The sequence below is a fragment of the Sarcophilus harrisii genome, chromosome 3, assembly GCF_902635505.1.
Source record: "Sarcophilus harrisii chromosome 3, mSarHar1.11, whole genome shotgun sequence".
NCBI classification, from domain to species: Eukaryota; Metazoa; Chordata; class Mammalia; order Dasyuromorphia; family Dasyuridae; genus Sarcophilus; species Sarcophilus harrisii.
Window position 1 is genome coordinate 74623140 of NC_045428.1, and position 24002 is coordinate 74647141.

General features: G+C 33.2%; 1 protein-coding gene across 5 annotated transcripts in view; it reads right to left on the reverse strand.

Moving 5' to 3' along the window:
• PIKFYVE (phosphoinositide kinase, FYVE-type zinc finger containing) overlaps positions 1 to 24002 on the reverse strand; it is a 104207-nt gene that overhangs the window by 14753 nt on the left and 65452 nt on the right. For all 5 annotated transcript variants that reach the window (XM_023500658.2, XM_003765970.4, XM_023500660.2 and 2 more), the window contains 11 exons: positions 22729 to 22900; positions 14072 to 14250; positions 11612 to 11725; positions 10596 to 10704; positions 10325 to 10479; positions 8738 to 8828; positions 6739 to 6799; positions 4039 to 4179; positions 3709 to 3829; positions 2139 to 2234; positions 999 to 1082 (listed from right to left, as the gene is read on the reverse strand). In XM_023500658.2, coding sequence (XP_023356426.2) covers positions 999 to 1082; positions 2139 to 2234; positions 3709 to 3829; positions 4039 to 4179; positions 6739 to 6799; positions 8738 to 8828; positions 10325 to 10479; positions 10596 to 10704; positions 11612 to 11725; positions 14072 to 14250; positions 22729 to 22900 — 1323 coding nt within the window. The remainder of the gene's footprint in view (positions 1 to 998; positions 1083 to 2138; positions 2235 to 3708; positions 3830 to 4038; positions 4180 to 6738; positions 6800 to 8737; positions 8829 to 10324; positions 10480 to 10595; positions 10705 to 11611; positions 11726 to 14071; positions 14251 to 22728; positions 22901 to 24002) is intronic.

Here is a 24002-nt window from a genome sequence, read left to right on the forward strand (position 1 = left end):
TTGGGCCACTAAGTGATAAATTGTTTTGGATGGATAATGACCATTTTGTAAAGCAGACAGATCTTGGGGACACAATGCAAGGATAACAAACTTGAGGATGAAGTAAAATTTGAGGAGAATATGTCAGAGACTTTTCAGGATTGGGAAGGAAACTAAGTGATAAAGTCATTAATTTTTTTTTAATTATACTGCTTAAGACACAAAGATAAAATCTTACCACAAACTATTTCAGTGACTGATTTCTTTTCCTCATTCTTTCTGAATAAATTGAGTTCATTCAATAAATCTTGAGTTTTAATGAAAAAAAAAAATAACAAGTTCTTTCACTTCAGCTAGCTAAACTGTATTAGGTAAACCTAATTTAGTAAAAATCAGTGAATTCATAGATTTAACCTTAGATGACAAAGAAAAATTCTCAGCTTAAGGGGAAAGAAATTAGGCTTGCCCGTTAGTAACCTGATCATAGAAATCACTTTAAAATATAATGATAACATTAAGTGAAATTAAATATTTTATTTATCAAGCTGTCAAATCAATTTCAATTGCAGTGACAATATCAAATTTCTGAGCATTTCAGAACATTAAACAAGACCAAACAAGATCTAGTTCCCAAAAAATTTCTCTTTTTCAGAAAATTATCTTCTTTTTTAAAAAAAATTTTTTGTAAAATCAGGCTATATTATAACTAATTTAAATAGTAACATTTATAAATGAAAAATAAACAAACAAACAAATGGGAGTAACAAAATCCTGCAGACTTGAATAATTATGCAATTAATGGGCAAATCCCACTACACCATCCTCCAAAAGACTTTCAGGATTATATTATTTGTTATACTAGAATTGTTTTACCAAATAACGCTCAAAATAAGTGAGTCATCTTCTGTAACTCTGGATTTTTATCAAATAAGTATATTTGATATACTTATAAAAACTTATGTTATATATAATATTATTATATATAATGACTTTTCATTTTTAGAAAAAAATTTACAAACCTGCTTGCTTGTAGTACCTCCTCAGTAGTATTTCTCACAGACACTTTGGATAATTCATCTAAGGCATTTTTGTACTCCTTACAACTTAAAATAGAAAGAGGTAGAAAAATATTTAGAACACTTGAATAGAACAGAGAATGTTACAACTAGAAGATCATCTAATGCAATCTATTCATTTCATAGCTTGGCTTTCCACTTAAAGCAAATGTACAAGCTGTCAGGGAACCCTAATTCAAAAGTTCATCTAGGTTGCCTGAGGAGATCTAAGCTTAAGGAAAGAATAAGCTTCACATAACTCCCTCCAACTCCATAAAAATACCTGATAATTACAAATGCTTAGTCAATAACCTTCAATTGAAGCAGATATTTCCACATCCATACACAAAGAAACAGTATTGAAATAATATTTAAAATAAAAAAGACAATTTTAGATTCAGTCATATCAATGACATTTAATATTAACAATTAGAAAATAAACATTCAGGTATCATTTTGGATATAACACATAAATGGAAAAACAAAAGTCTCAAAAGCACTGAAAATTATTCATCTTTTTTACAAGGCAGGAAAATATCATGGGTAGTACTTATAGCACAAGGGACATATCATAGAATAAAATATATTGTCAAGTCTGCTAAGTGAAATTGCTAGAAAAATAGGAAAAACTGATAAATAATTGGCTGCACAGAATATTATACCTTTAAGGCAAATGTCTCATTTATCTATGGAATAAGGTAATAAGAAAATTGGAAACTATAAAGAACAAGATAGATGGGACTCTTTAACTTGTTTAGTTATTATTAGGTTAAAAAATCATCTTGGACTCCATAGCTAAATGATAAATAGCAATGGTTATGTTGCTTTTAAAAAGATATTTCAATCATATGAATACATCCTAAAAAACTTTACTTACTTATTTATAATTAATGATTTTGCTTAATTTTTTTTTTTTGGTGTCATAGACCCCCTTCTAAAAATGTTTTTAAATGCACAGAATAAAACACATAGGATTATAAATGGAACCAATCATACTGAAATACAGTCATCAAAATATTTTTTAAAACAAGTTCAAGTTAAGAACTACTGCTTTAAACAGAAGTGAATGATTTCAAGGATTATATCTGAAAAAAAATCAATTACCTGAGAGCAAAAGCAATAATGGAACTGGGTTCCTTCTCACAGACTGCAATGGGGACACGCTCATGCTCATACATTAAATAGTGTTTATCTGGGTCACTAAACAGAAAAATATGGTAAAAATAATAAATGATAAAAATGTATAAAATAATGTATAAAGTCAGTTTTGCCTGAATATAGAAATATTCAGCCACAAAAATAGGACAATCATGATCTTATTTTAAAGCAAAAATTTGCTTATTTTATTTATTTTTAATTTGACTTATTTATTTTAAAGCAAAAAATAAGTTTTTAAAGAAAACTTATAAATTACCTAAACACTACTAACTACAAATGTAAATTTCCTAATCAGATACTGCAAATTTAAGTCTAATAATCTGATTTTTTAAAATGACAACTCAGGCACAGGTCTCAAATTAGGAGATTCTAAAGCAGTCATCTCAACAACAAAAAACTATGCTCTTTGTCACAATGTCTGTTGCGGCTGTATTAATAAGGATGGGCAATAAAGAACATATTCCCAAAACAGTTTGTTTTGCAATAAACTCAAAAGAGGCTTACATCAGAAAAATGTAACAAATCTATAACAATGCAAACATCTGCTATGAAAAAAAGCTAGAAAGCACAATACACAGAAGGTATATAGAAACTGAAGGATGAAATGATTCAATTTAAGTCAAAAGTTGCACTACCCAACAATGAAAAAGGAAAACAGCAAAACATCCTGCAAAAAAATGTTACTATCTTCTCTAGCTAGAAAAAAAATTCTTGTTATATACCATGCAAAAAAACATTATAAATAAGAATCTCTTTTTAGCTGCATATGTACATGGTAGTGAGACCAATGTTGAATTCCCATACAAGTCAATCAGTTTCACACAAAATCAAACTGCCAATATTAAACTGCTAATTCAGGCCAGCAGTTGTACAAAAGAAGAGATTAGGTAAAAGTACAAAAGGCCCAGAGAAAATAAGCACCCGTATGAAGGACACTAAAATTTTCAGCTAATGATATCAAGTAGCCTCAAATTAATCTATGAAGTACAAAACTTAAGTACTATGAAAACACCTATATGGGTTAGCGGGATACAACTGTATCTTCAATAAAGGTTATATAACAGCAAGTTAGCCTTGGAATTAGGAAGAGTTGGATTCAATTTCAACCTACTGACCCAAACAATCATTAACCGCTGAACAGTTTCAAGAAGTTTCTTCATCAAGAGGTCAGGACCAACACTATACTATGTTGCTTCCAACTTCAAAAACTATACAAATACATCAAAATGTAGATAATATAATTTGTCATGATTTTTTGTAGTTCTTAAAATACAATTACCCAAAGGCATAAAATATACTAGACCAACTAATCAATTTCTATGTGATATATAAATAATGAAACTATTTCACATCATCTCAAACTAATAAAGTCAAGCAAATCTATGTCAATTTATATTAAGTGTAGTAAGAGAGTAATGCTTCTAGTAAAAAAAAAAAAATAGGGATATTTTAAATTAAAACAATTCATAAAATAAACTAACCTTTAACCTTTAACTTGTATTAGATTAATACTCACAAAGGAAAAGGGATAGGATTATAACTATTTCCTGGAAGCAAATTTGCAAAGATAGCCTTCATTGTTGATTTTTCTTTTACTTGGCTGTCTGTAGATCCCAATAAATGTCCATCAAATACATCTGGAATGAAGAAGAGTACTCCATGTATATCTAATATTCTATACAGTACAAAATATATAGTTTTAATCTTGGATGTTTCTACAATGTGTCTTTTATGTTGTACATATCAATAAAGTTGAATTAGTGATAGCCTGAAAAAAATTATTCCATGATTTGAGAAAGAAAAAGGAAAAGATCATAATGTATCATGCAAAATTATTTAACTATACCTTCTGAATTACTAATTGTATCTGCTTCAGAAGACCCTCCCATCAACTGCTCAGACAGGAGGACTTCAGGAGGAGTAGGCAACTGGAGATGTGTGGAATTCGTGGAACTCTGACTTGATAAGGTTGTTAAGAATCGATCCTCTGAAGAAAAGTGAAAACAAATTTTGACAAGCTTTTTAAAAGCTCTGAATTTTTTTAAATTATTTTTTTTATTTGTTATTCATTATTGTTTGGGTTTCAGATCTATAATGATTCTATTTTAATCTGATATTTTTAAAAGGAAAATAAGGTTATTTGTATCCAATGTGAAAAACATCAGCTAGACAACCTGATTTTATACATAATCTGAGTTTGTTTTTAGCTGACTCAAATTCATTAGAACTTCAAATATAATCTTAAATCTTAATCTACTGTTAATAATGCTATGCCACTCTGCTTTCCATAAGACAACTTCCTTTACTACAATAATGCATAAAACAAGAATACTATTTTTAAAATGTATCATGACTTTTTTAACCAAAAATCACCTCAAAAAAATTTTTTAAATCTCACTTAATCATAATTAAGATGTACTACCCTAAATCCAGATATTTACATTGGGAAAATATTTCTAAATAATTTTTTCTAAAAATTTGACTACAAAGTCACTAAATTAGTGACTTCAAAAATTGAAACTAATCTTTAAAAAAAAATGTGGGGGGAAAAAAAGATTTATGAGAAAAAAAAAGAACCAAAAAAGAATCAAACCTGAGAATCTGCTCTTTAGCTAGAAGCTAAATTTTAATTTATTCCCAATTCCTTGTTCGTATCTGCATCTAATATATGATTCTTTAAAGCTAATAATGTAATAAATGTTCTAGAAATGAAATGTACATCACTAATTCCAGAGAAAGAAAAGAATTACAATGACCATTTTAAAAGTCCTCAAGATTAACTTAAGACCTTTCAGGTCAAGAATCTCAAAAGAATTAATGAAAAAAAAAAAATCAAATGAAGGTGGCCTAGCTGTACTAAACTATATTATAGTTCTATCTAAATCTATATTATCTAAACTCTATTCTAATCTAAAACTATATTATAAAGCAGCAGTCATCAAAACCATTTGGTATTGGCTAAGAAATAGATCAGTTGATCAGTGGAACAGGTTAGGTTTACAAGACAGAATAGTCAACTATAGCAACTTAGTGTTTGACAAACCCAAAGATCCTAACTTTTGGGATAAGAATTCATTATTTGACAAAAACTGCTGGGATAACTGGAAATTAGTATGGCAGAAATTAGGCATGGACCCACACTTAACACCGTATACCAAGATAAGATCAAAATGGGTCCATGATTTAGACATAAAGAACGAGATTATAAACAAATTGGAGGAACATAGGATAGTTTATCTCTCAGACTTGTGGAAGAGGAAGAAATCTGTGACTAAAGATGAACTAGAGACCATTATTGATCACAAAATAGAAAATTTTGATTACATCAAATTAAAAAGCTTCTGTACAAACAAAACTAATGTAAACAAGATTAGAAGGGAAGCAACAAACTGGGAAAACATCTTCACAGTTAAAGGTTCTGATAAAGGCCTCATTTCCAAAATATATAGAGAACTGACTCTAATTTATAAGAAACCAAGCCATTCTCCAACTGATAAATGGTCAAAGGCTATGGACAGACAATTCTCAGATGAAGAAACTGAAATTATTTCTAGCCATATGAAAACATGCTCCAAGTCATTATTAATCAAAGAAATGCAAATTAAGACAACTATGAGATACCACTACACACCTGTCAGATTGGCTAAGATGACAGGAAAAAATAATGATGATTGTTGGAGGGGATGCAGGAAAACTGGAACACTGATACATTGTTGGTGGAGCTGTGAACGAATCCAACCATTCTGGAGAGCACTCTGGAATTATGCCCAAAAAGTTATCAAACTGTGCATACCCTTTGATCCAGCAGTGTTTCTATTGGGCTTATACCCCAAGGAGATACTAAAGAAGGGAAAGGGACCAGTATGTGCCAAAATGTTTGTGGCAGCCCTGTTTGTAGTGGCTAGAAGCTGGAAACTGAGTGGATGTCCATCAATTGGAGAATGGTTGGGTAAATTGTGGTATATGAATGTTATGGAATATTATTGTTCTGTAAGAAATGACCAGCAAGATGAATACAGAGAAGCTTGGAGAGAATTACATGAACTGATGCTAAGTGAAATGAGCAGAAGAGATCATTATATACGTCAACAACGATACTGTATGAAGATGTATTCTGATGGAAGTGGATTTCTTTGACAAAGAGACCTAATTCAGTTTCAATTGATCAATGATGGACAGAAGCAGCTACACCCAAAGAAAAAAACACTGGGAAATGAAAGTAAACTGTTTGCATTTTTGTTTTTCTTCCCGGGTTATTTCTACCTTCTGAATCCAATTCTCCCTGTGCAACAAGAACACTGTTTGGTTCTGCACACATACATTGTATCTAGGATATACTAGGACATATTCAACATATATAGGACTGCTTGCCATGTAGGGGAGGGGGTGGAGGGTGGGAGGGAAAAATCGGAACAGAAGTGAGTACAAGGGATAATGTTGTAAAAAAAATTACCCTGGCATGGATTCTGTCAATAAAAAGTTACTATAATCATAAAAATAATAATAAAAAAAAAAAAACATAAGACCTTTCAGCTTAAAGACAAACCTTTTTCTCCATTCTGAAGTCCAGGAGAAACATTGCGTGGAGATGCATCCATTGCACTTATCTGTAGAGAAGTAAAATATTTGTTATAATAAGAGGAGCATTAGCATGTGGGCTTGTTGATTCCAATTACTATTCTAGTATCTAACAACTCTTTATGATTTATTTATTCCATCCCATAAAACCTTTCCACAATCTATATACCCTAAATGGCTTTGGAAATGTTCCATTCCCTAAGAACAACGTTCAGGATGTTATCAACACTGTGTGTTTTCACAAATTTTTTAATGAAAATTATGTATTAAGACTATATGAAAAATCCTCAATGAACTTTCAAATTAAATTCCTTATGGCTATGCTGAAAGTTATGTTTCTGTCTCAATTATATACAAACTGACCAAGAAGCATTACCTCTGTAATGTGGAATCAGGAAGACAGCAAACTTATCCAGTATCATTCTGCTAAGTCATTACTGACTTCCAGGCGTTCTAAATAACACTATATGAACCATGGCCATTTGAATTTATTCCTTTACTAGTCTTCTGTCATCTAAACAACAATACAGTAAGCACTATCCTAAAGCTTAAAGAAACAAAAATGAAGAACCCATGCTAATCTAACTGAAACCTAGTATTACTCTGATCCAACTCCCAACAGAAATATCCCCAAGTGGAATATTCCACACTTGGTACTATAGTAAATATTCTACAAAAAACACTCATGTTACACCTGAAATGTCGCAACTTTTTACAAATATGTCAAAAAGACATATGTCAAGCAGGACATTAGAAATCCATGCAGAGATTTCAGAAAAGCCTGGAGAGACTTACACGAACTGATGCTGAGTGAAATGAGCAGGACCAGGAGATCATTATATACTTCAACAACAATACTAGATGATGACCAGTTCTGATGGATCAGGCCATCCTCAGCAACGAGATCAACCAAATCATTTCTAATGGAGCAGTAATGAACTGAACTAGCTATACCCAGAAAAAGAACTCTGGGAGATGACTAAAAACCATTACATTGAATTCCCAATCCCTATATTTATGCACACCTGCATCTTTGATTTCCTTCACAAGCTAATTGTACAATAATTCAGAGTCTGATTCTTTTTGTACAGCAAAATAATGTTTTGGTCATGTATACTTATTGTTTATCTAAGTTATATTTTAATATATTTAACATCTACTGGTCATCCTGCCATTTAGGGGAGGGGGTGGGGGGGGTAAGAGGTGAAAAATTGGAACAAGAGGTTTGGCAATTGTTAATGCTGTAAAGTTACCCATGTATATATCCTGTAAATAAAAGGCTATTAAATAAAAAAAATAAAAAAAATAAAATAAAAAAAATAAAAAATAAATAAAAAAAAAAAGAAATCCATGCAGAGTAATAGAATGGGTGTGCATTTTGCCTGCAGTACTTCCTGTGTAATGACAAGTCATTGAACTTGACTAAGTATCAGCCTACTCATCTAGGAAACCAAAAGAATACCTGACAAGGTTGACGTTAAGTTAAAAATGAAGTGCTGCATGGGAAACACTTTGCAAAGTCTTTATCATTTCACATTCCCCTCATAAGTATGAGGTAGATACTGATCACTGGGTTTGAAATAGGCTGAGTGTGTTTCCCACAGCTCCACAGTAGTGTCTGAGGCAAAATACCATGAATATATTCACTGGAACACAATTACTCATTCGATAATACTTACAGAACAAACCATAAAACATCAATCTTTGTAAAAGAAAATAGAACTCTATTAGAATAGATCTTATTAAAACACAAGTTTGTTGATAATATAGTCTGGCTCATATTTCTTGAAATGGCCTGATTTCATACCCTGTAAAATAGGCCAGTTATCTTTCAACATCAATATTTTAAAGATACTCCTTAATACTTGGGAAGTACTTAAGACTATGTTAAGTATTTATTACTACTATAATATATACTAATATATATACATGTCAAAAGCCAAATACACAAAGCCAAATTTCATTACCTTACTATCTTCTCCTTGTCTCATTCTTCCAGGACTTGGAGGAACAGAGGGCCGTTTCCTACCTTTTTCCTGTTGGAAAAGATCCTGTAATCTACAATGAAAGAACAAAAGCAAAGTAGATGTCTACAGTACACTCAATTTTGCTTGCAAATATTTGTTGACATCTGAAATACAATATGATTAGGTGAGCCATAATAAAGCTTAAAGGTTTCATTTATCTGGGACGCTGATACATTGTTGGTGGAATTGTGAATACATCCAGACATTTTGGAGAGCAATTTGGAGCTATGCTCAAAAAGTTATCAAACTGTGCATACCCTTTGATCCAGCAGTGTTTCTACTGGGCTTATACCCCAAAGAGATTTTAAAGAAGGGAAAAAGACCTGTCTGTATATGCGTATGTTTATGGCAGCCCTCTTTGTAGTGGCCAGAGACTGGAAACTGAGTGGATGCCCATCAATTGGAGAATGGCTGAATAAATTGTGGAATATTATGGAATATTATCATTCTGTAAGAAATGACCAGCAGGATGATTTCAGAAAGGCCTGGAGAGACTTACATGAACTAATGCTGAGTGAAATGAGCAGGACCAGAAAATCATTATATACTTCAACAACAATACTATATGATGATCAATTCTGATGGACGTGGCCCTCTTCAACAATGAGATGAACCAAATCAGTTTCAATAGAGCAGTAATGAACTGAAGCAGCTATACCCAGGGAAAGAACTCTGGGAGATGACTATGAACCACTACATAGCATTCCCAATCCCTCTATTTTTGTCTGCCTGCATTTTTTATTTCCTTCACAGGCTAATTATACACTATTTCAATGTCCGACTCTTTTTATACAGTAAAATAACTGTTTGGACATGTATACATATACTGTTAAATTATACTTATTATACTTATTATCTTATACATATTTAACATGTATTGATCAACCTGCCATCAGGGGAAGGGGTGGAGGGAAGGAGGGAAAAAGTTGGAACAAAAGAATTTGCAATTGTCAATGCTGAAAAATTACCTATGCATATATCTTGTAAATAAAAAGCTATTAAAAAAAAGAATTAATATGAAGCAAAATAAATTCTAATAATGGACATACAAAAAAAAAGTCTCATTTATATGAATTAAATTTTTCTCTTATTTCTGAGTATCCTGTCATTTCAGAGCCAAGTATATAAAAGGCTCCTACTAGAAAAACATTTCAGTGAAAATTTTTAATAATACAAATACTGCAATACTGAAATTTTAATACATAAAATAAAGTTTAAATAATCTTAAAAGTTAATGCCATAAAAATAAAATATATTTACTAAAACACCTAAAATAGTTATTTTCAGTTTTTAAAAATTTATTTGGTACTTTGCAACCTCAATGATGACATATAATAAAAAAAAATTATGTGAAACTTGAAAGCCAAGTACAATTTTTTTAAATGAAGATTGTTAACCAGAGATTTTTTTTAAATTAAAAGTCACAGTACAAGAAAATTTGAGAATAAAGCAACAATCAGTGACTAAACAACATTTTTTAAATCTTATTCATTTTTATTACTACTACTATTATTATTATTAACTTACCTATTATTCCAGGCTTGTAGCATTTCACAAAGACTTTGTTTCTTAGCAATTAGAGACTCAAAGACTGACTGTAGCTGTTGGGGGGTTTCTATTGAGGAGGTCATCAGTCTTGCTTGCATTTTCTCAATCCAGTTCTTGAACTCACCTTCCTCCATCTATGAAGAGGATGGCTATTTTGAGTACTTTAAGAGTCTTTCCAAATAAATAGTAGAAAAATTATTATTATTATGAGGTAATAGTTGATTTCCTTAGTTATCTCAAGACCAGTTACCTCTTTTTGTGCAAAGATGTCTTCCATTTTTTCCTCTCTTGTTTTGCTAAACGTATCAGTTTTCAAGGAGGCAAGTCGTTCATCAACAGCAAGATATACCTGTGATACTCTTGAAAAAGAAAATGAAGCCAAATATATTTCAATGACTTAAATTTAATTTTCTATCATCACAGAACTAATAAAATAATTATTTTTAATAAACTATAGTATTTAAATTTAAAAGAAAGTTTGAGAAAAAAATTGACCATATAACTGTTAATGAAAACACATTTTACTTATTTTACTGGTAACTGATTATTTTATGATCATCTTTACATAATTTGATAGTTATAAAAGCTAAAAAAAAATAAATACCATGAAGCCCTACCCAACTGTAAGAAAAAAAATTCAAAGTAACAGAATCTTTCTTTGTTCAATCCCTCTTCCTACTAATATATTTTCTTACCATAAAAGTCAAAAATTAAAATGGATAACTGTATTTAGCTTTCTGAAGCCACTGATTTACTATCAAGACAAAATCATGTGAATTCTTTGCCATCTCTATTGACTGTGAACAGATTTGAGAAGCGCCATAATATAGTAGACCAAGTACTGCCCTCATAGCCAAAAAAAAAACAGGATTTATTTCCTTGTTAGACTGAGTCTGTGACTTCTGCAAAGTCACTTAATCTTTCAATGCTCTGAAACAATAATTTGCAAACAAGACCATGGCTTGAATTGATAAAGAAATTTCTTCATCTGAGGGTTCTCTATGTGAAAGAAATTGCAGTTCCTATTTTTAAAAGCTCCAAGTGCTCCAACATTTTGTACAAAAAGATAGCATTTAAGAAAATCTGAAGAAACGTTTTTCACTAAAAAATTTTCATCCAACTGACATTTCATCCATTCTTATTAACAACATCTCATTCTCTAATTTCTACAGCAACAACAGTAATTTTCCTTCTAGTGTAAGTTTCCAAAGTAAATGGCATTAAAGAAAACACAGACAAAAAGAGGGCCCCACAAAAAAAACTTACTTCTGAAAGAAGTCCTTAAGATCTTGAAGAATGGACAGTTTTAAGGGGGCCTGACGTTTGATATATATTTTGGGAAATGGAACACATACTTCAAGAAGCCGGATAGGAGAATAACTGAAAATAGAAAAGACAATTAATGTCATATACTTTTCATGATTATTCTGCATGCTGAGGAATTTTTTATCTACTCTACTCAGAGTGTTATCTTCAGTTAAATTCTAAGACACAATGGAAATTTATAAAAATGACAATGACAATCTTGCAGATAACTTTTAGCTGTTACAAAAATGATTAGATGTACAGTAAACAATGACTTGCATTCAAATCTCACCTGAGATTTAAAGACTGTTTAACCCACAGAAAGTCTCAGGCTAGGCCATTCTCTGTTAAATGTTTCAAAAAAGGAGCCAATCTGAACTGGTAGAGGTCATTTCATCTACCAGTAAGAATACAGGTGAGGTCCAAAAGCTTCTTTATCTTCATGACCCCCTATAGGTCTCAGTGTAATTTCTTCTTATACCTAATTTCTTTCCTCTCTTCCCCATCTACTCTCCATCTTTCACAGGAGATTGTAAAAAAAAAAAAATGTATTTTTGCTCCATCTAGATCTGCCTGTTCTAGATCTAAATGAACCTATCCATTCTCTTCTATCAAAACCATTAGTATCTTGCTCTTAGGTATTATGGCAAGAAAGCCACTTCACAACTGAATTTATACTAGGCTATTCACTGCTTTCCAAATTCCAACCTAGATTGCTCTATCAGCCCCTTCTGCTCCTATTCACAATGCTACTAAAATCCCAGCTGAATCACATCACACAACCAAGCTAATTAAATCTACTACAAATCGGTTATCCAATTTCAACTGGGTCCTTAATGCTATATCGCAATTTTTTCTCTGATTGGTTTTATTCTCAAGCCACCTTCCCCACATTCATCACCCTCCCAATGAACTGAAGACCTGGCTTTTACCAGAAGCGCTCTCTTCTCAATGTCATATTTTATGCCACTTCATTATCATCTCCTAATCTCTCTTCTTTTTGCTCCAGTCTCAGAGGATATAAAAGTAATTCTTATGAATCCCAACCCCTCTACTTGTACCCTTCACCCCAAAACCTCCCATCTCACCCAGCAGTTTGCTTTTCCATTATCCCTCTCTTCAAATGTGTAGCCTCTCCTTAATTGCTAGTTCTTTCTATGCTGCCTATAAATATGCCTAGACCATATAACCCTTTAAAAAAGTTTAAATGACTCTATTACGATTCTATATTTTACCTTCCTTTCCATTCCTGGAACATTCTTCTCATAGGCCAACCCTAGAAAGTTGTCTGCTCTCACTTTTATCTTCCACTCTCTTCCTTTTCCCTTTTAGCCTGGCTCTATCCCTATATCCTGAATAAAACTGACCTTTCTCATCATTCTTGACCTAATGTTTGATATTATTTGCCAGTACTGCTACACCTTCCCCTACTCCTTTTGGATACTTTCTTCTCTTCAGGTTTATAAGATATTGATCTACCGTGATTTTCTTCTACCTATCTAGTCTCCTTAGAGGATCATCATTACTCATGGTCCATTTTCTTATAAAGAAATATGTCCCAAGGTTCTGTCCTGGCACCTTTCTCTATACGCTCAGCAAATTTATCAGTTCTATTGATTTCAATTTCTGCTAATCTTCTGATGATTCTCAAATCTATATTTCCCAGTTTTTAAATTTCTATTGAGTTCATCTTACATCTTCAAATGCCTGCTAGACATATGTGCTCTAATGATACTTAGACCATTCAAACTCTTTTAGCCCAATAACAAACTCATTATCTTGCCATCTAAATCCTATTTCCTTTGAGGGCCCCACATTGCTTACAGTAAAAACTATCCTTACTTCTTCACTCTTGCTTACCTTCTTTGTCCAGGCTTATCAATTCTCTCTCTCTTCCCAACATCTCTTGCATCCACCTGTCATCCCCAAGTTCAGGCCCTCTCTCTTGACCTACTCTGATAGGCTCATCCCTAATTTCCTTGCCTCATCTCTCAAATCTCCTATAGTGATATCCCTAAAGCATAGGTCTGACCATAACACTCAGCTGCTCAAAAAGCTTGAACAAGTACAGAATCAAATACAATTCTTGCTTGAAACCTAAATTCCACAATCTGATTCCAGACACTCTTTCCAGGCCGAGGATACAATACTTCCTTTAGCTCACACCATACACCACCCAAACTGGATATTCAGTGCTCTCCAACACTCTATTCATTGGTCTAAGCACAAGCTGCTCTTCCTTCCTGGAAAATATGCTTGGAGTAAGAAAGCCTCTGAAAAACATGTAAGAGATATGAAGCCAACTTTTCTCATTCTAGAATCCATTATGTCTTCTTCTCAATATAACAGAAATGTTACTTTAAAAAAAGGAGAGTTTCAAGTACAACATGACCTTAGAAACCATAGTTCTTCAAATCTTACCTGAAGGAAGCCACCATTTGGTTATAGGAGAAATACTGATGATAATCATGGTGAATAGAGTGACCACATGGTTCAACATTAGCTCTCCGAGTATACTGGTGTCCATAAAATCTAAGCTCAAGGTATTTTGCAAATGACATTGACCAGGAATCATTGGAAAGAGCAACAACTGGTGTTACCTGAAATTTAGAATATACTTAGATATTGCAAGTAGTTGGATTTTTAAAACAAAGTATATAAGACATTTTGGACATAAACATCAGGCAGATTTATTTATATGCATATCCCATTCAATCCATATGTTACACCTGCTTTAATATCTCACTGACAAAAATATTGTTAAGCATTTAGCAGATAGCAAATGAGCTAATAACCATAAAATGTTACAATTGAGAATAAGAAAAAATCCGGTTTTTCCATGTACAACTACTTTCATCACAAGGAAATTTAAAAATACCTTCTCTGGAGATAGAGGAAGGATCTTGATAAATTAGCACTTTATTTTTGTGCAAATTAAAACACCAGTTTCTACTATAAACTATCAATATTTTCAAAAATCTGTCATGCGATGTTGTAAAAAACATAAACAAATGGTAGAACAATGGAAAAATGGTAATGTTCTATAACTTTTCCTGTTCTAATCAGCTACAGAAATATTTTAAAAAGAAAAAAGCCAAAGCAAGTGAGACACCGGTGTGCTCTAATTTCACATTACTAATTTTTGAAAATGCATTTAGAGCAAATTAAATAATCTTTAAAGATGTTGTTGCTGCTTTTTGTAGAACTTAGGCATATGAATGAAAAATAGATAGAACCTAGAATGTGAGGAGGAGTGATATTAAACAAAACTTGAAAAATAGTTACAAGTCAGAATGTAGAAGACTTTAACTAATCAATTTAGTTTTGGGAATGTTTTGTTTATTTTTTACAAAGGTGATAGAGAGCAACTTTAAGTTTACTAAAACAATTTTGTCACTTGAACAGGTTTCATAGAAAACTGAAAGAACTATAGAGTTTTTCATTTTAAAACAATGAGTCATGTTATCTACTAGATCAATAATCAGCTAAAATAAAATTAAGTTAATCTAGCTGTACTCCATTGAACATAAAAATGGGTGCAAAATAATAATGATGGCAATAATAAAGCTATGTCAGTCAAGATTTTTGCCTAGATTTCTTTAAGCCCTGAATTAATACTCAGTTTTATAACTGATGAGTGTCACTTCCCAGTCACTTGATGTTCTACACTGATGAGGGCCAGAGTTTGGCAATCTCATGATAAAACAATGCTGTGGAATTCCCATATACAATTCAATTCAGTTCAATATCCATTTATGTAGTATATAAGTATATGTTATAGATGCACTAAGTATTTTGCTTCATTCTGGGGACCCAAAGACAAAAAAGAACAAAACTCCTGCCTTTTAGAATTTTAATATTATGCTGGGGAGACTGCAACATCATATACAAATACAAAATACTTGAAGGTAATTTCAAGAAACAGAGGGCACTAACAATGAGAGAGAATAGGTCCCACGTAGGATAAGTGTTTCTGAAATATACAATTAGCTTCTACTATGTGTTAAAATTGTGATTTGTACCCCAGTAAAAACAAGAGAGAGAAGAGTTACAGGATCATAGATTTAGAGTAAGGGACAGAGGAAGAAAAGACAGTGAAGCACAGGAAAAAAAAAATCCATTCTGGAAGTCTAGTTTTGAGACTTAGTTCTGCCCTTTACTGACTTTGGAAACTTGGGTATATCAAAACCTTCCCAAATTTCAGTTTCATTAGCTATTTAAAAAATGGGAACAATTTCTCATTGCCTATTTTCCTTATTAGGTTGTTGTGAAAATGAAGTAATACATATAAAACATTCTACAAATGCAAAGTGACCCATAGACTCAAAGAATTTACAACACAAATATAGGATTCATTAACATCCACAGAAACATAAATTAATATGACTACTGAAAGTAAAACTGGGACTTTAAAATGAATTAATCCATTATGTCCAAAATAAACTTATCTTTTTCCTCTTAAGACTCCAATTAATCATGCAACCATTTATTAAGCTTCTGCTGTAGTATGGACAATCAGCTGGAAGTTAGGGTCACAAAAACAAAACAAAAAAAATTTTGTCCACAAAAGAGCTTGTATTCCATTTGAAAAACATATACTTTTTTAAAAAAATAACAAAACCTGTGATTCCCCTGGTAATCTTGAAACCACAAGATATCTATTTATTAAGATATAGATAAAATAAATATTACCAGATACAAGGGAGAAGAGTAATAGGAGCTGAGGGAATCAGGAAAGGCCTCAAGGAAGAAGTGTCACTTGAGCTTAATTTAAAGGAAGCTGGGATCCTAAGCAGCTAAGGTGAGAAAGGTGTACCTCTGTACATGGAGTATAATTTGTGCAAAGGTACTGAGTCAAAAGAGGAAAAGCAAGAAGACTAGAAGAGTACTGCATAAAAATAGAAAGACTGAAGCCAAGCTGTAAAAAGCTTCTAGGGTTAACATAAAGTCACTGGCATTTATAGAATAGAATGACATGATCAGACCATAGGTTTTAAGGATTTCATTTTGATAACTATGTAGAAGAGAATTTGGAAAGAAGACTTGAAGCAGGAGCCAAGATAGCAGAGAAGGCACACGCGACTTTCTAAGCTCTCTCATACCCTCAAGACCAATTTGGGGGGGGGGGGGGGGGGGGGGGGGGGGGGGGGGGGGGAGAGAATCCTATTTGCTGGTCAGCTGCTAATATCCACAGCCCCATGGTAGATTTTGGCCTAGGGTAGTGATACTGCTCTATCTCTAGCCTCAGGACAGTCACTAAACTGCACAGTGAGGTTCTCCAATGGGCAGTTCCACAGTTTGGCCAGTGCTAATCAGATCTGAATCATTTCCAGTCGGGAACTTTTTCCCAGGGCACTCCCATACCTTGTTGCTCTTTGCAGCCCGTTTATACCTTTCCCCAATTTGCAGAGGAAGCTGGTAACCTCCCTGCCCTGAAGGTAGACCCTAAAGGCTTTAAAAAATGAGTAAAAAAAATCAAAAGGAAGATAATAAATAAAATCAGATTAACCAATTGGAAAAATATTAAATGCTCTTGGATAGGGCGAGCAAATATAATAAAGACGACAATACAACCTAAAATAATCTATTTAGTGACCTAAAAAAAAATCCCCAGGACCAGATGGATTTACATGTGAATTCTACCAAACATTTAAAGAACAATTAGTCCCAATGCTATATAAACTATTTGAAAAAATAGGGAATGAAGGAGTCCTACCAAATTCCTTTTATGACACAGACATGGTACTGATACCTAAACCAAGTAGACTGAAAACAGAGAAAGAAAATTATAGACAAATCTCCCTAATGAATATTGATGCTAAAATCTTAAATAAGATATTAGCAAAAAGACTACAGAAAATCATCCCCACGATAATACACCATGATCAAGTAGGATTTATACCAGAAATGCAGAGCTGGTTCAATATTAGGAAAACTATCAGTATAATTGGCCATATTAATAAATAAATTAACAAAAACCATATGATCATCTCAATAGATACAGAAAAAGCATTTGATAAAATCCAATATCCATTCCTATTAAAAACACTTGCAAGTATAGGAATAAATGGACTTTTCCTTAAAATAATCAGTAGCACTTATTTAAAACCAGCAGTAAGCATCATAAGTAATGAGGACAAACTGCAACCATTCCCAATAAGATCAGGAGTGAAACAAGGCTGCCCACTATCATCATTACTATTCAATATTGTATTAGAAATGCTAGCTTTGGCAATAAGAGTTGAGAAAGAGATTAAAGGAATTAGAATAGGCAATGAGGAAACCAAATTATCACTCTTTGCTGATGATATAATGGCATATTTAGAGAAGCCCAGAGATTCTACTAAAAAAGTTATTAGAAATAATCCACACCTTTAGCAAAATTGCAGGATAAAAAATAAACCCACATAAGTCATGAGCATTCTTATATATCACTAACAAAATCCAACAGTTAGAGTTACAAAGAGAAATTCCACTTAAAGTAACTACTGATAGTACAAAATACTTAGGAATCTATCTGCCAAGTAAAATCAGAAACTTTATGAGCAAAACTACAAAACACTTTCCACACAAATCAAGTATGATCTAACCAAGTGGAAAAAATATTAAATGCTCTTGGATTGGGCGAGCAAATATAATAAAAATGACAATACTATCTCAACTAATCCATTTATTTAGTGCTATACCAATCAGACTTCCCAAAAAACTATTTTAATGACCTAGAAAAAAAAAACAGCAAAGTTCATATGGAAAAACAAAAGATCAAGAATTTCAAGGGAATTAATGAAAAAAATCAAATGAAGGTGGCTGAATAAGAAATGCCTTCTTATTAGTAAGTTCATTTCAAGAACGTGACTCTCCATGGGAACTTAGCTTTTCTTTAACCCTATGAGACCAGGAATATGCCACATGTGTTTGGCTTCACCTCTACAATCCCAGGAATTAGCCACTCCTTGGGACGCAATGGATGCTAGTGAGGGTTGGCCCCCTCCCTGACATCTACATTTATCAAGTCATATCTTAGAAGCCCATCTGGCATTTCCTTCTCCTTTACCTAACTTTCTATATGTAAGCAAGTTAGCTCTGTGCTTTCTTTGTTTTCAAGCCCTATAAATTCAGTCTCATTTTAATCCTCATTGGGCTTCACCCAAGGAGATCTTATCCTGCCTGGGCTAACACTTTTCCCCATTGAGCTGCAATGGGGGCCCCCAGCTGTGCTCCTAGATGGGTGATATATATTACCTCTCTCTCTCCTATTTTAATCATAGCTTTCCTTATTCTTTGTCTTTTATGTATTATTTACTGTATTGGTTGTTATTGTAGGCAATCTATTCCGTGAATTGTATAATTAAATTTTACTTTCATTTTAATTGAGTTAAAAAAAGGTTCTTCATAGCAGCGTTCCGAACCTATCCTTAAATTAACAGAACAGTGGCCTAGCTGTACCAGATCTAAAATTATATTATAAAGCAGCAGTTACCAAAACCCTTTGGTACTGGCTAAGAAAGAGACTAGTTGATCGGTGGAATAGATTAGGTTCAAAGGACAAAACAGCCAATAAATTTAATACTCTAGTGTTTGAAAAACCCAAAGACCCCAGCTTTTGGGATAAGAGCTCACTGTTTGACAAAAATGGCTGGGAAATTTGGAAACTAGTATGGCAGAAACTAGGCATTGATCCATACAACACCATACACCAAGATAAGGTCAAAATGGGTTCATGACCTAGGCATAAAGAATGAGATTATAAATAAATTGGAAGAGCATAGCATAGTTTACCTCTCAGACCTGTGGAAGAGGAAGGAATTTATGACCAAAGAAGAACTAGAGTTCATTATTGATCACAAAATAGAAAATTCTGATTATATCAAATTGAAAAGTTTTTGTACAAACAAAACTAATGCAGACAAGATTAGAAGGGAAGCAATAAACTGGGAAAACATTTTTACAGTCAAAGGTTCTGATAAAGGCCTTATTTCCAAAATATATAGAGAATTGACTCGGATTTATAAGAAATCAAGCCATTCTCCAACTGATAAATGGTCAAAGGCTATGAACAGACAATTCTCAGATGAAGAAATTGAAACTATTTCTAGCCATATGAAAACATGCTCCAAGTCATTATTAATCAGAGAAATGCAAATTAAGACAACTCTGAGATACCATTACACACCCGTCAGATTGGCTAGAATGACAGGGAAAAATAATGCCAAATGTTGGAGAGGATGTGGGAAAACAGGGACACTGATACATTGTTGGTGGAATTGTGAATACATCCAGCCATTCTGGAGAGCAGCTTGGAACTATGCTCAGAAAGTTATCAAACTGTGCATACCCTTTGATCCAGCAGTGTTTCTACTGGGCTTATACCCCAAAGAGATTTTAAAGAAGGGGAAAAGACCTGTCTGTATGTGCGAATGTTTATGGCAGCCCTCTTTGTAGTGGCCAGAGACTGGAAACTGAGTGGATGCCCATCAATTGGAGAATGGCTGAATAAATTGTGGTATATGAATATTATAGAATATTATTGTTCGATAAGAAATGACCAGCAGGATGATATCAGAAAGGCCTGGAGAGACTTACATGAACTGATGCTGAGTGAAACAAGCAGGGCCATCAGATCATTATATACTTCAACAACAATATTATACGATGATCAATTCTGATGGACCTGGCCATCTTCAGCAATGATATGAACCACATTAGTTCCAATAGAGCAGTAGTGAATTGAACCAGCTACTCCCAGCAAAAGAACTCTGGGAGATGACTAAGAACCATTACATAGAATTCCCAATCCCTGTATTTTTGCTCGCCTGCATTTTTGATTTCCTTCACAGGCTACACTATTTCAGAATCTGATTCTTTTGGTACAGCAAAATAACTGTTTGGACATATATACTTATTTTGTGTTTAATTTATAATTTAACATATTTAACATGTATTAGTCAACCTGTCATCTGGGGGTGGGGGTGGGGGGAAGGAGGGGGAAAATTGGAACAAAAGGTTTGGCAATTGTCAATGCTATAAAATTACCCATGCATATAACTTGTAAATAAAAAGCTATAATTTAAAAAGAAGAAGATGACGACGACGACTTGAGACAAGGAGACTAGTTAAGGACTTTTTGCAATAATTTAGTTAAGTGGCAAAAAGAACCAAAAGTGGGGTAGTGGCTATTTGGGGGTGGGGGGGGGAAGGGGGAGAGAGAAAGGAGGCAGATAAAGGAGAAGTGTACAGATACATTCAACAACACATGACAGCTGATTGGATATAAGGGGTAAAGGCAAGTGAGGAATTTAAAGATGGCTCCAAGGTATTAAACCTGGACAACTGAATGTAATATGAAGCCTTCAAAAGAAATAAAAACTAAAAAGAGAATGAATTTGAGGAAAAAAATGTTATGTTCCATTTTAGACGCATTCATTTTCTTCATTTGAGGACCCCATCCTCCCAGTCATTCAGATATGAAATCACAGAGGCATTCCTACTCTTCTTACATTCTCTTGACTTCATCCCCCCCCCCCCCCTCCTTTTGCCTCCACAAGATCCCTCACATTTGGCTCCTGTCCATTCAAAACTGCTGCTATCCTAGTTCAGGTTCTCAAAACCATAACAGTCCTCAATTATTTTAAGAACCTCCCACATTGGTTTCCATCTCTTCTGCTTCTCCCTTTCCCAACACATCCTTCACACAGCTGCCCAAACGATCTGACTAAACAGAGGTCTAAGAATCACTCCCCTACTCAATAACTTCAGAGATCCCTTAATACATCTTGATAAAACACAAATCTCTTAGAATAGGATTTAGTCTTCCAAAAAGTTGCTTCCCATTACTTTCCATCATGAACTCGATATTTCAGTCAGTTCACTTTTAGTTGTTCTCAAACTCTATATTCCAACCACTGTTTCCCTGTTTTCCCTCTACCTAGAATGTATTCCCTATCCTTCCCTTTATCTTTTAGAATCCTAATCCTTCAAGATTCAATTTGGGTGCTACCCACCTTTGAAAAATTTCTTTGGTCTCCCAAGCTGCTGCTCTCAACAGTCTCCAGGTAAAATCTGTTGACCCTCTTCCCTGCTCAGTTTAGCCTCTGACTAATCCCTGCTTATTATTATTCTCTTCTTCTTAAGTACTTCATTGAAATAGTCTCACTTTCTGAGACCTCCACAATAACGATGTAAGTCTGGTGATCTGTGTCAGAACTCTTCACCAGAATTTCCTAGAACTACAATTAATAGAGCAGTTTGATTTTACCTTTGTTACTTTCATTCTCTCTCATGTTATACTTACTTCTGTATGTACTGGATGCTTACAGTAAGCTGCTTGAGGACAAGAATGATTTAAATTTTGTCTTTGTATCTCTAAAGTCTAGTTGCAAATAAGCCTTGCCTAAAGGATATCCATAAGAAATATTTGATTTTTCTTTAATTCTACCATACATAGCTCTAAACAAGCTTTCTTTTAACTGATTATTATTTAGGGCTAAATTCTAATGATCTTGTGACGAAGACAGCTATCTACACCAGAGAGAAGACTGTGGGAACTAAATGTGACTCACAACATAGCATTCTCATTCTTTTTGATGTTGTTTGCTTTCATTTTGTTTTCTTACTCATATTCTTTCCTTTTTGCTCTGATTTTTCTTATGCAGTAAGATATATTGTATAAATACATTTACATATATTGGATTTAACATATATTTTAACATGTATAACATACTGGATTGCTTACCATCTAGGGGAGGGGATGGGGGGAAGAAGGGGAAAATCTGAAACACAAGCTATGCAAGAGTCAATGTTGAAAAATTATCTGTGCATATGTTTTGAAAATAAGCTTTTTTAAAAAATTTAGGGCTACTGAAAGTTGCAGGCAGCTGATAAATTCTAAAAATACAACATTAAAAATAAATATATAACCCTTGTGTTAGGATTAACTGGAAAATAAACCAAAATTAACAAAATAAAGATGATTATTTCCAAATATTACATATTCAGGGCTTAAAAACAATAAAAAACAGTTGAGACAAGATAAAGAGGTAAATAAATGTTAAGAAATATTACACACTATACTGCATTACCTGTTTGCAGATTCTACACCAGGAATAGGTAAGAATTGTGTGTTGATATCCAGGCACTGGAGAATCCAATTCTTTAAGTATAATTTGGACACAACCTTGCCCATGCACAAATCGACGAATATGATGTACCATAGGAGTATCACAAAACATGCTGGGACAATGGTAAGAAGGCCTGTAACAAATAAATGAAGCAAATTCTTTCATAAGTCATAAAAAGGAAAACCCTGCCATATAATATAATATATATATTATATAATAAACATCACGTCAAGAAAATTTAGCAACTATGAGTAGTTTTACTACAAATTTCAACACTAAACAAATTTAATGCACTTACTGTGACATTTAAGTGAAACAATGAAGGAATTTAGAGAGTAAAATCATTCAGATTTCTAAATTAAGTAGAGAAAACTCAGGAAAAAATAAAGTCCTCTCTAGATTATCACGATAACTATATATCCTAAGAAAAACACAATGTCAATATTCCTCAAGGGAGGTCATTCTTTCCATAAAATTCCACGGTCATAATCCTAAAGGAAGAAATGTTAGAAATACACATGAAATTCGGAATGAAATTCTGAGTATTCTCTTTAGGAGTAAAAGGTATTCAAAAGTCTAGTGAAATTTTAGGCTTTCCAAGCATAAACTGCACTAAGACTTTTAGAAAACTGTGTCAACCCAGTACTAAGAGCAAAGTAAACAAAACCTTTTAAATCCATTCAAAGAAGTGACTTTTTTGGGAGGGGAATTAGGTTAAAAAGGCCATCGTCTGCTTCATCTCTTCTCACTTAATCTCTAAATGGGCATTATCTCAATCAAACTGAGACCTGTTAAAAATCTTGGCTTAAAAAAGTCAAGGTCTCCCACTTGTATCTAGAATCATCTCCAATTGTTCTGATCTGTATCTTGCCACTGGACCCAGATGGCTCCAGGAAAGAAAGACAAATGACCTTGCCCAGCCTTCCCTCACTGAAATCCAATTCACTTACATGCCATGGCATCACCTCCCTGATGTCAAGATCAACTTCAAGAATGAAGGACAAACAACAACAACAACATGAAATAATACAGTGGTTTCCAAATTTTTCAAGTCTGAGGAAGGTCCCCTCATCAAAAAACAAACAAACAAACAAACAAACAAAAAAAAAACAACTGAGAACTCTTATAATAGTCTAAGAAAAAAAAAAGGACAAAAAGGAAGAATTTGCTAATGATTCTAAACAAATCTATGTTTTATAAATCACAACAATATCTATAGACATTAAAAACAGTGA